The 13,360-nt window shown below is 38.5% G+C and overlaps 1 protein-coding gene across 1 annotated transcript in view; it reads left to right on the forward strand.

The window, feature by feature from the left end:
• The window catches only part of NUDT14 (nudix hydrolase 14), a 58,480-nt gene extending 46,152 nt beyond the window's left edge, over positions 1 to 12,328 (forward strand). The window contains 2 exon segments of the mRNA XM_066321648.1: positions 1,436 to 1,673; positions 11,934 to 12,328. Coding sequence (XP_066177745.1) covers positions 1,436 to 1,673; positions 11,934 to 12,174 — 479 coding nt within the window. The 3' untranslated portion in view covers positions 12,175 to 12,328.
• The last annotated feature ends 1,032 nt before the right edge of the window (positions 12,329 to 13,360 follow it).

Raw genomic sequence — 13,360 nt, forward strand, 5'->3', positions numbered from 1 at the left:
GCTTCATGCTGCACTTGAAAAAGAAAACTGAGCTCTAAGTCATGTCTCTCAAATAAGAAATGGAAACTCCTATCCATACCTGTTTGAATCTCAAAGAGCTGGATATGCCTAAGACTAGGAGCTTTGAAAGTTTTAACTTCTGGAGAAAGATTAGATTTTTGATATTGGACTGATCCAGACATCTCCCTTTGAAGTGCAGATCTTGCTATTCCACACTTCCGAGGTGTCAAAACGAGCACTGCAGAAAGAACCCAGGCACAGATTTCTGGGGTGTAGGCTCTGCCTCAGAGACCAAGTGCTTAAGAAGTCACTGTGGTACTTCACTGTTATGCAATAACATTTCTCCAGAGACTTTTTTTTTTTAAAGAAATACCAAGCTACAATACCTGAAAAGCCAAAAAGTTGCCTATTAAACATCAGTTCTTATATATTAATTCTGCAAGATTTAGAATGGGAAATAAAAGAGAAACTGATTTGAAAACCATGTTATGTGTATGTGAAATATGCATGTAAAATATTTTAATGGAATAAAAATAGGTTCAAAGTTTAAAATAGTTTTATTCAGAGTGGTTTACTCTCTTGGAAACCTTTAATGAAAAGCAAGGGGATAGACATAAAGACATTTCAAGGAATAAACAAGTGGAATTATACCTGTATATTAAAGTGACAATGATCTGGAGTTGTCTGTCAGTAGGGATTCTTTGTGTCTTGTCATCCAGTCCTGCAGTTCTCACTCAGGCAAATTTTCTGTTGACATCAGTGAGAGGTTTTGCTTAAATAAGAACTAAAATCTGACATTTGCACTTTCTTTAGGAGTGCATTACAGTGGCAGCTGTTTGTAGATTAGTTCAAGAAGTCTTTTTCAGACTCCACACAGGAATCTGTGCAAGGAATTGTACGTTCAAAAGAGGATTTTTTTTCCAAACAAACATACATGCTTTTCATACCCTTTCTAAATAACAGCTGACTTGACAGGCTGAAAGACTCATCATTGTGCACATGGTGTTTTATGTGCAACCCAACTTTCCTGCAAGATAACTGCATAGTTTAAATTAAATCCCAATATCCGCATTGCCCAACAAATGGAATCTGTATGGTGATTCTGGCACTTCGATTTCTTGGATGAACTAGCTTAGTTTTTCAATTTTATTTATTTTAAGGTGTGAATGAATTAATTTCAGATGATGTAAGTACAAATAACAGTTTAAAGAATAATTTTATGGACATGGCAAGTGAACCTTTGTTCTTTAAAATTCCACTTTGTGTGTCATGACTTTAACAGATAGATTACACAGCTGAACTCCTTGTTACTCTCAAGTACTCTCATGGTTGTTAATTTCCAGGCAAAATTTGTCTACCATCCTTTTTTTATATTTAATATGAAGAGATTAATACCCTGTCCCTTGTTTCTTTTGTCCTTTGGGTTTTTTTTAAGCTGTTTACATGTGTGAAGTAGAAAGGCATCATCCTCAAGTCTTTCAGAATCAGGACAAGGGGAGCTTCCTTTCCCTGGAGAATCCCTTACCTGCTGCGGTTGGAGTGACCTATGAGCTCTGTGCTGGCATTGTGGACAAGCCAGGCCTTTCTTTAGAAGAAATTGCTTGTGAGGAAGTCTTGGAAGAGTGTGGCTATCGTGTTTCCATTGCAAACCTGAGGAGGATCACTTCTTACAGGTAAATAGCAGCAAGTTCCAGCTCTGCATTTCGTTGTTTCACAGATTGCTGAAGTGGCCTGAACGTTCCCTCTTGCCTTGTTTAAGCAATGTGTTGGAGGAACATGGGAATCTGAAGGTACAAGAAAGGTGTAATTTTTAGCAAGTGAGAGGAGTATTTACAGAAATGTAAGGAATTAGAAATATATAATCAATATGATAATTATGGGATTGAATTCCCAGGAAGAATCATACTATTGTGACTTATTCCAAAGACTATTAGAACAAGTAAAAATTGAATTAGTCTCTTCAGAGCAGTTTGTCACAGCATTATAAAACAGCCCATCTTTACTATACTGGGTATTTTCCATCTCTGAGTCTTATTATTCAGATTAACCATACAAACTTCCCAAGATGCTCTCTGATTAACCTTTAACATGATTTTGCAGAAGCATGAGAACCTGTGGCAGTAGATCTCATCATAATATTTGGTCTATAATTAAAGCATCTTTGAATTGGACAATAATTATTGTTATATATGAAGATCTTGCTGATTTGACTGTGGAAATTATTACTTTGTATTTTTGCAGAATTTCAAATAGTTACTGAAACAGTTTTTATCATGTTTTAAAACATTTATTAGGAGTAAATGGAAAAATTAATATGTAAGTGGAAAAATACAAAATATGAGTTGTTGGTGAAAAAAAAAACCTCAAGAGAAACTTTGCACACAGCTTTAATCCTGTTATATATAATTCTTAGCTTTTAGTATTGTTATCCAAAATGTATGTGTGTTTGTATTTTACAGAGAAAGCAGCAGATTTTTTATTTTCTTTATTTTACTTGACATCTCCATTGAACTAGGCACTGTCATTGGTTTTTAATTTGGAAATTGAATACAAATCCACAGCTGTCAATCCTGGCAAATGTTATTTCCTGCTGGATTAACAAGCAGTGCTTCTGTTGAGGGGAGGGGTTGAATCACAGGAGCTGTCTTTTACAACTCATTGAAACCAGATTAAGGGTTTGTTCTACTGAAAGAAAAAGTGTCTTCCAGATTTATGAGCAAAAGCTGTCTATAGAATTTCATAGGTTGGGTGACACTGACAGGCTGCTGCATGCAGCTTTATACATATGTATATGTACGTATGTATGTGCATACAAATGCAAACGAGGAAAAGTAGAATACAATTCCTGTAGAAGATTATAGATTTAGTGTGGAAGTTTGACTCAGTATTAATGATTTATATCTGCCTAAAACTCTCTGTGTTTTGGAGTTGATAAATATCTTTGTATGTTATGGTATGTATGTGGTTGTTTGTTCAATTGCTTCCTTTTTTTTTTTTTTTTTTTTTTTTAAATTGAACTGACTTGTGAAGAGTGTATACAACTGGGGTTTTCTTTGTCGAGACCCTTGCAAAGAGCTCGTAATCCTCCATTGTCCATGTGGACACAGCTTTCTGCCCATGCTGAAGTCAGAAGGGCCTGTATAATTTCTACACTTTTAAAACAATATATAAGGTTGAAGCCTCAAAGATGGTATTTTACAGTTTTTGTAAGTATTGGCATATCCTTCTGATCCTTGAGGATTTGATGCAAAGACAGAAAGTAATAATTTAATTTATGGTCTCCTAAGGACATTTTTTTCTGCAATGGCTATACTACATATAAGAATTCCTGGGCTTTTTCCAAGTGTAGAGGTTTTTCCAAGTGGTTTATGCTGCTGTTTCATGCTGTGACTGTCAATACAAAGCACAGGCATAAAGCGTTGCATTAATGCATATGCATGCCATTACAGTTGCAATGCATCCTGCACTTCTACTCTCATCTCCCATCCCAGCAATCTGTGTAATAGTTGCTCTGCATTATTTATTGATTCAGTGCCTCAGGTAAAAGTTTTGGGGGGCTCTCTCTAGATGGCTCCTCTTCCAAAGATCAGCCTCAGCTGGACTGGCACCAGTTGTGACAAATGTGCATCTGTGCTTTCTCTCAAATCTCATCATTCTGTGGCCTCTCTTGGAGGGTTTTGGCATTCTGTCTGAAGTGTCTGATTTGTCTGTACCACAAGCAACTTTGCCCTCATGTCTAGCCTGAATTCCCCTTTCTGTACTTCAAGACTGACACTTACTACTCTGTCCCCAGTGGACATGAAGTATTTCTGCACCTTCCACCTATTTGTTAAAACATGTTCCCTTTATTTTATTTTTGCCTGTGCAAAACTATTTTAATTGGTTTAGTCTTTCTCTTCAGATCATGTTTTCTAGATATCTGATCATTCCTTCTCCTGTCCTCTGCCTTCTGTCCATCTGGTCTGCATATTTCTTAAAAATTTGTTGCCCAAAGTGAAGCACAATACTTTTGTGGGGGCTTTCCTGGATAGAGTGGAAGCATTATCTCCCCTGGTCTTACTGATCATTCTCTGTACACTGGAGTTTGTTTGCCTTTTTTGCAGAGGTATCACATTACTGATACAATTTATCTCCCACAATGCCTCTCCTATCTCAAAACTAGGAGTTGAACCTGATGATCCTTGTGGGTCCTTTCCAGCTCAGAATATTCCGTGATTCTGCATTGTCATTCACCTCCTGTCCATATTCTGCATGATCACAGCCTTTAATCTGAAAGCAGGGAGTTGTATTCCTAATGACACCCTTTTCTGGAATCATGGTCATGAGAAGAAATTGCCTGCCAGGAGTTGAGCTAGGCCTGACAGAAGGACATGAAAAGCCAAAGACACATCAAATCTAAAAGAAGAAATGGTTTTGGCTAAGGAGGTCAATAAAGTTCTGTGCCTAATGGATTAAGAAAGATGGAGCATGGACAATCCGTAGGGAGAACTTAGACTATGGGGGAAAATTGAATATGAAAACCTTGAGTGGAAGAAGGGCTGAAGGAACAATGCAGAGAAAAATCATAGGCTGAGAACTAAATGGACCTTGGGAAAGTACATTCATTGTGGTGGAGAAGAATTCTCTGCAAGGAAATGAGGAAAGTACTTAGACTGTATTCAACTTCGCTCTGTTCTCAAGCTGGGGGAATTGTATAGGGTAGAGGTAATCTGAAGATAGCAGGGATTGTCCTCATTTATTATCAGGGCCTGTAGCAGTGGCTTTAGGGGATTTTTTTTTTAATGGTTCTCAGCTTACCTGGAAAGTGTGACCCAGTACTGCTACAGGTAATTCATACACATGCAGGTAACCCACTGGACCCCCTTATTAAGCTGTGTCAAAGCTCCAGTGACTTAATACTCATCATATACAAGTCAGACGCTGAATTAAACAGATCTCAGATTTAATTACCTTGAATGATCCACAGAGGAGGTGCGGACTCAATGAGGAATCAGGAAAGAAGCCAGGAGTTGGGGAGTTTACACCATTTGAGTAAGAGTCTTTGGAACAAATTGTTCCAGCAGCAGGAGGACAGTATGGTGTGGGTGAGGGAAGGAGGCTTGGTTGGGGGCAGATAATAAGAAACACAAACATATTTAGAGGAACTTGACTGGAGGAGGACAGAGGAATCACACTTCAAAATCAGAAATATCTGTTCCTATTATAGAAAAATGCCAGACAGGACATGAATTGAAATGCAGATGGTTTGTGTTGCTGTGTAGACAGAGGAGGGATCACTCTGAGAAGAATCTGTATTGTTTGCAGCCTGTGTGGTGAGTTTAGTGTCATTGCTGCACAAATTTTTACTTTTGTGCTTGGCATTCAGTAACTTCATTTTGGTATTGCAAAAAGATTGGTTTAAGTTATGGCAGCAGCTAATTCACTTTTGGAGACTTCCAGTAAGTTTTGGTGGCTGCTGGTGTCTTAAGTTCTTGTCAGTTGTATGTATGGCATCAGTCATAGCATATGTGGTTGATGTGAGAGGTGTAAAGGAAATTACCTGGTTCAATAATAAAATAACAAAATGAAGCTAACCCTATGATAGTATAATTATAAACTGAGGGTTCATGAAGGTTGAAAGTTGCAGTTAAATTCAACATTTTTAAAAGCTCTAAAAGAAATCTGTGAGCTTCCCTTTATGCTCAGGGCTTTTTTCACAAATGAAAAAATTTTTAAGTGGAGCATCTTACCTTGGACTTACACATATACCAGATATAACAATTTTTCTATCTGTCATGGTACCCCAGTAGTTTTCTGACTGAATCCCATGTGCTGAAATTCAGCTGTGAGTTAGTTTCTTATGGTGAAGTACATCAAGCTATCTGATCTGCCTTGAGAATTGTTTCTTTACAAGACAGGGGCAGGGAAATAAGTTGTCACTGTTGTTGTCATTGGCCTTATTGTTGCTATTGCAAAGTATTTTCTTTTAGTTCTGGAACATGTTGGTTGTCTTGAAGAATATTTATAAAATTAATTGGTTTCAATAACATCTCAGAACATCAGGGTAGAGTTCAACCAGAGCTTCTGGTTCAATTTCCTCTTCCCTTCATTAGTTCTTTATTTTCTCCGAGAGGCTGTAAAAAACCCTTGGCTCTGACTTGGATACAATAGGAGCTGTAGGTTCTCAGCCCCATTGCAAAGAAATCAGATGGATTAAAGGACTGACTATATTAAAATAGGTACTACTTTAATCTTCCCACATTTAATTTTTTCCCAAAGTGTACAAGAAGAGCATTCAGAGAATTAATACTGGATGTTCCGATTACTGTGCCATGGCTTTTAGCCTCTGTGCAGTGAGGTAAAAATGGTTTGTATTCACAGGTTTTTATGTAGAAGGAATAATAGCCCTGAAAATGTTGGAGTGCATTATAATTAGAAAGATCACCTGCTAGTACACCTGTTGGGTGATGGCATAATGTAATATAATTTTATGTTAATTACTTCTGTGCTTTTTTCCCTGCACCTGCTGCTTACAATGTCAGAACTGTACAAAGGTCCTGAGAAGTGACAATAGAAGCTGCGTGTCACTGATCATCAGTTTACATGTTGCATGCCTAACTGGATCTTGATTTAAGCATAAATAACAGAGATTTGTGTCACATTTATTTGTAAACATGAATTATACATTCACTCTATATCCAAATTTTGCATCCAGATGGTTTATGTGTTATAAAAGGATATATTGCTTTCAGGAATTTTCACATTAATTATGTAAGATTAAAACAAAAAAGAAGATATATTTCTGTGTTGATAAGAATGTTGATTGTTTATAGATTTTGTATGTTTTTAATATTAACACATTACAAGAAATTAAGCTCTTAATTGCTGTCTATCAGAAATCTGAACTAAAGTAATAAGTCTTCACAAGGATAAGTCAATTTATTTGTCCCCCGTGTTGCAGCAGAGGAGTAGAGTATAAAATACTGTTTTTCTTCTCATGCATGCGTGTTTCTTCAAGTTAAAAATACAATATTTACAAACACAATACTTATGAATGAGATAATTGGTTGGCATAGGCGAGCACCCAGACACGAGAAAAAAGCAAGGCTAATCTGAAACAGAAACTTTGAATTTTGGCCCTGATTACCAACGTGTTAATGTGTGGAGATGCACAGGTGTGTACACGCTCAGTGTGAAGAAAAAGCCCGCTGACTGTTGGCAAACCCAGTCTCACTTGTGGCTTCAGACACTACTAAACCTTTTTTTAAGCCATAAAATAGTGTTTCGCACTTCTGATTAAAAAATGTATGTACTGTATCTTTATGCTCATGAACTTGGGACAAATGAAAAGTCCCAATTTGTGTGCTCGGTTTCATGCGCTGTTTCCTCATGCATTTGACAAAAGGGAAGAGTTAAACAAAGGCTTTTGGTAGCTGCTATTGCCGTGTTTCAAAACCATATTGGAGTGACAGTCTGCCCCCTCTGTTTCCCCTGGTCTGAGGGGGAAGAAGATGGAAATGCTGTAATTTACAGCCTCGTGCTGCCAGCCAGTCCCACCCTTGAGCGGGAGGTGAGAAACACTTCTGCAGAAGCTCCTTCTCTGGTGTGGCGTTGCCTAAAAGTGTGTTGCTCAGGGCTTTAAAAGCCATAGCATGATTTAATCTCACTGTTTGAGTGTTTTATTCAAAATGAAATATGGGAAGGCAGCATACAATCTTGTTTTGAAGTGTTAAACTTATATGTAAGTTACTATTGTGATGAAAACCATACGACTTTGGTATCCTTACTTTGACATGCTTACATTCCTAGACTTGCTGTTGTCAAAGGTAATGGAGGTTTCTAACTGTCTGAAGCAATGCAGAAAGTTTAATGCTAATAGAATTTTGGGGTTTAAAATCTCTCTGTTGAAATTACAGGGCTTGTGAGCTGAGGCCCTAATGACTTGACAAGGAGTATTTGTCAGCCATGTAGCTGTTAACTGGAACGACCATAAACTCCTCAAGGAAACTGATCCTCGTGATAAAGAGGCCGAGGAAAACCAGGCTGTGTTTTTTGTGGATGATTTGCCTTTGTCCCACAGTGGCAAATAAGTCAAGCACCGTGCAGACACAGCAGAATACAGCTGGAACAGTCAGCTAGGTCAAGCCAGGCTTAGTAGGTCTGGGTCAGTGTGAGCCATGACGTGCTGGGTTTGGGCAGCACGGTGCTAAACCCTGGACTTCCACCAAAGCCTGAAGTCTCACCACGGGCTGGTGCTGAGTTCAGATCTGCTCACCCTCCCCCCAGCCAAGCCTCTCTTGTCCCAGGAAGGCACCTTTATCAGGAAGGTGGTTTTCCCAGGCTGAAACTCATCACTTGCAGTTCGGGTGTGCTGACCCCTGTGATTTCTACAGATGCAAAGCTAATGAATAGAGCTGTAATCTGTTAATAGGTGACTCATTTCAAACCATGGCAAAAGTGTTTTATTTGTAGTGGGAAATACTGGGGTAAGGAAAAGCATATGTCGCAGATGTGGGATAGAAGAAGACAGTAGCAGAAAGAGGAATCTAAATATGATTAAAAGCACATCAAAATTCCTTAAACAGCATACTCAGAAAGTGTGAGTAATTATGCAAAAGCAGAGGAAATTCCTAGTGACAGATAAATCTGAAAGCACACTGCAAACATAATATTTCCTGTAGCCTGTTCACCAGTCAGACCCACCTTCTCCCTCTCTGCTCTCTTCTCCTCTGCCCCAGTGTCCCAAATCACTGAAATCTAGAATGTTTTGGAAAAATACTTTATTACTTCAACCAGAAAAGCTTCAAAGCAACAAACCTAACTTCTGATTTCTATAAAACCCAAAGGTACTAAGACAGACAAAATGTGAATAGCATTGATTTTTTGTGCAATTTTTTAAGGACAGGGAGGAAACATTAGCAATCTGGAAATGTCGTGAAAGACAGCAATAAGCAATACTGGAGAATATTTCATTTAGTAAAGGGCAGTCCACGTGGATCTATGCAAAAATGATCAACTGGCAGTGTAAGCCAGAGCATTTAGAGAATTAAATATCAAGTGAAAAAAAAGGTAAGATGTTTGCCTCTTTTAAGAATTAATATATTTCTATATTTTTCAACTCCTTTCTGAAACCATTGAAATGGTCTTTTAGAATCAGAGACTCATGGAATACACTGAGTTAGAGGGGACCCACAAAGGTCACGCAGTACAACTCTTGACCATGCACAGGACACTCCGAGGGTCACACCCTGTGCCTGAGAGTGTTGTCCAAATGCTTCTTGAGTTCTGTCAGGCTTGGGCCTGTGACCACTGTCCTGGAGAGCTGTTCCAGTACCCAACCACCCTCTGGGTGAAGAACCTTTCTTCCTATTATCCATGTAAACCTCTCCTGACTCAGCTTCATGCTGTTTCCTCGGGTCTGTCCCTCTGCTGCACCTCGTGAGGATGCTGAAGACAGAACCCAGCACTTGCCCTTGTTAAACTCCATATAGTTGGTGATTGTCCATCTCTTGACTCGTTGATGTCTCTCTGGCCTTGAAGTCAATAGATCCTCCCAGGTTAGTATCATCAAATTAAGAGGAAATGTCAACTTCCTTGAGGGAGATTAGAGAACCAATTAATGCAGTGAATGTGTTTATAGATAACATCCTGCAACAGTCTGCAAAGTCACCATTTAACAGTGAAGGGATTCTAGGTAGACTTAGAAATGTTAGATTTGCTGGTTTGGGGAGGAAAGAGTAGAATAGAATGCAAGGACTATTGATTATTCATACCAGCATTCTTTAATTTAATTTATAGCTCATTTGGAAGGTTTTATTACTTTTTAACTAATATCTTGTGGCAAAGTTGCACCAGAGACTACTAAGTTATGTAATCAGGTAAGAGAGAATGATCACATGGGTATGTCCTCCTTTGAATATATATTGTTACAATTTTCATTCTTTTCTCTGGGTAATTATGTGCCAATAGATGTGAAGAAATACCATAACTTTGGGTATCATAACAAAGGAAAGACCTTGATGTCCAGGACTTTGATCTTTTAAAGTATATTAAGTGTAGTAGCTACTCGATATATTTAGTTCATAACAAGAGAGTATAATATAAGTACAAAGAAATTACACCATATGGAAATCACCCCCTGCTATTTGAGCTGTGGTGGCAAGAACCTGAGTCTTACAGTGTAGCACCTTGGAAACTGGTATTCCTTTACTTTAGAGAAAATGTGTGTGGAAAGTGAACTGATTTCCACAGCTGTAGCTATTTCATAAGGAAATGGTCACAGGTGCTATAGAAGGAGATTATGCTGCAAATAATCAAGCCAGAATATTCTTATAGAAGGACTTCTTATATAAATTGGCTGGTTTTGTATATAACCTTTATATAATATCAAGTGGGCATGGAAATACTCAGGTTAGGATCATTTTCATTCTCCAGGTGGGGCATCCCAGAGGAAGGTTTCAGGCTTGACACTCATCATAAATATCAGGACATTTAATACATTAAACACAGTCCTGTATTTTTCATGGAACCTGTGCCAACCAGCAAACTGCATTCTTTGTCTTGCAAATTTTACAGCTGGTTAAATTGTGGATCAAAAACCCCAGTCCTAACACTGGAATAAAGAGAATGAAAGAGGTCCAATATCAATCTTCAGAGTTTCTGAAAATGCCAAAGGTGGTTAAGTTTCTTTTCATAGATGTACAGGAATGATCCTGGAGGGGGTCCAAAGTCACAGAAGAATTCACTGGTCTGCTCCCTATTCAGTATTTTTAAAAAGTATATCTTGATGTAAGAAACCAATTTCAATAGTCACTATTAGAAACCAACATCAGTAGTCACTATTAATTCCCCAAACAAAATAATTGCCAGTGTTCTTAGAAAACTGAGAGACAAATGATTAATTCCTGCTCTGGGGTGTGATGTGTGCTGGATTAACTGAAAGATTTAGTTGCCTAATGGTTGGGTAAATCTGGATATACACTCTAAGATCGTAACACTGCTGCAAATCTGAGAATCCTCTGTATGTGTAATAATATGGAAGCTAATTTTTCATCTTGCCTTAATGCCTCATTCATAGTTTCAGTGAACTTTGGATCCAGATTTAATGTGAAAAGTCGCTTGTAATCATGTGAAATGAAGAAATTGCAATTACAATGTGAATATTTTCTTGGAAGGACTAAATGAGTGGATTATGTACTTATCCCTTATTTAATAATACCTAAATTAAATAGTCCTAAGGAAATAGGGGATTAACAAATAAGAAGTATAATACACAGCAAGCAGTCTAGCTGAAGAAAGACTACATAATCTAAAATATCCTCATCTAAATCCACTGAAGCAAATTTAGCAGGGAGACTGAATTACTTTGGACATGTGCGTGCTTACAGTGGTCCATTTGGGTCAAGGCTAAAGTTCAGGAAGGATAGAGAGAGCATGTCTCAGACTGCCTTTCCCTTCTTTACCTATCCAGTCCATGAGTGGAGGACTCCAGCTGTGAATGGACATAATCCTCTTAAGAGTAGAATATCTAAATATTTGTGTAAAAACAAGCAAACAAATGTAGCACGACAGCACACAGATACATTGGGGAGCTTCTTCCTGTTGTCTGTGCATCTCTGAGTCACCCTGCAGTTCTGCTCTCCCTGAGGTCAGCTGAAAGAACTTCTGTTGACTTCAGTGTGCGTTCACCAATACAATATCTTTTTTGTTTTTTTTTTTAATTTTCTCCCAAATTCACATTTTTCCAAAGAATGTTTTAGAAGGTGGGTCTATTTTATATGGAACTCTATTCACAGCTGTTGGTATTTCTGCGTGAAAGTTGCAATGAATTTCTGTCTCAATGATTCTGTCTCAGTCAATTTCTGTCTCACAAGTTAAGGACCCAGTTTTCCATTCCTTGCTCCTTGCTGCCTTCTTTCTGTCTAAAACAGAGTTTCCTCTCTGCTTTTTTCCAGGTCTGGAGTTGGTGTGACGGGTTCTAGGCAGACATTGTTTTATGCAGAAGTAAACGACCAGATGAGAACCAGTGGAGGAGGTGGCCAGCCTGAAGAAGGAGAGCTGATTGAAGTTGTGGAAATACCTTTAGGAGAATCCATGAAGTTTGCTTATGATGAGACTTTCCCAAAGACAATGGGTGTCATCTTCAGCTTCATGTGGTTCCACAACAACATAGCACCTAAACTACCCAAAAAGTAAAGCACCCTGATTTTAAGGAAAGCTTTTCTGCTGGTACTCTGCATGCAGAAAGCTGCAAATCTGCCTTCCTCAATCAACTCAACTTCCTACAAGACAAATCTTTCTTTAAATAAATTTTGAAGTAAAATCTGAATTAAAATATTCACACAATTTCCATTATTAGCAAAATACTTACTGGCATCGCTGGGGGCAGGATTTTACTTGGAGAGGCAAATGTTGATTTTCTTGCAAAGGTTAAGTGAATGTGTCCAGTTCTTCTTTTTCACAGCACTTTTTTGAAGAGCCCAAGCCCTCAGTGCAGCTGCCTCAGGAGCCTCTCACCATGTCTCTACTTACTGGCAATTGTGTATTCATTGTCGGGTTTGATATTTTTTTGAAGAAAGCAGCAAACCTTAATAGTCCCAGGTACCTTAACAATGTTCCTGAGTTCAGCACAGCTTTCAGGGAACAGCTTTCTCTGTGGTGTGTGGCTCCTGTGCAGAGGAGGCGTTTGCATTTCTGAACATGCAAACCTTTATTTCGTAAGCAAACAGGTCTGTAAATCCTTCTGCTAACGTGTCACTTTGACAATGGAGCAGCTGTAAGATTATGTGCTCCTGTTTGTTCCCATCACAATGCTGAGCAGCAGTGATGGTGATGGAGGGGTGAAGGATGGGGGCTTCTGCTGGAACACATGCTTCTTTGTTTGCTTTATGGGCAACGCTTGATAAATTAGATCAAACTTTGTCCTCTAGAGCGGGACCAGAGAGGACGAATTCTTTTAATTTGACTCTGAGGTGACTAATACAAGTGACTTCTATGAGGCTTTCTGTGGTCTCAGTTTCTTTACCACCCAAATGGGAGGAATGGGACTTACCCCTCAGATAACACTTCCTGGAATCTAATGATTGGAAGTGTTTTATTGTGATTTTATCATGATTTATGCAGTTTACATGGAAGCCTGTGCAACCTGCACAGACGTACTGAGGAACACAATTTGATTTAATGAAGTGGTCTAATTAGAACATATAGTACTTGTTCTGTCATTGTAGTTTGGATGTGGACTGTTTGTCATGTGAAACTGTTAAGAGCATGAATGAAACAGGATCAAGTCTGACAATTTAATTATGCACTGGGTTATATTATTCACTGACTTAATCATCATGCCCACATTATATGTGCCTCCAGGAGTACTGAGGTGCTAAGT

The sequence above is a fragment of the Sylvia atricapilla genome, chromosome 6 (genome assembly GCF_009819655.1).
Source record: "Sylvia atricapilla isolate bSylAtr1 chromosome 6, bSylAtr1.pri, whole genome shotgun sequence".
NCBI classification, from domain to species: Eukaryota; Metazoa; Chordata; class Aves; order Passeriformes; family Sylviidae; genus Sylvia; species Sylvia atricapilla.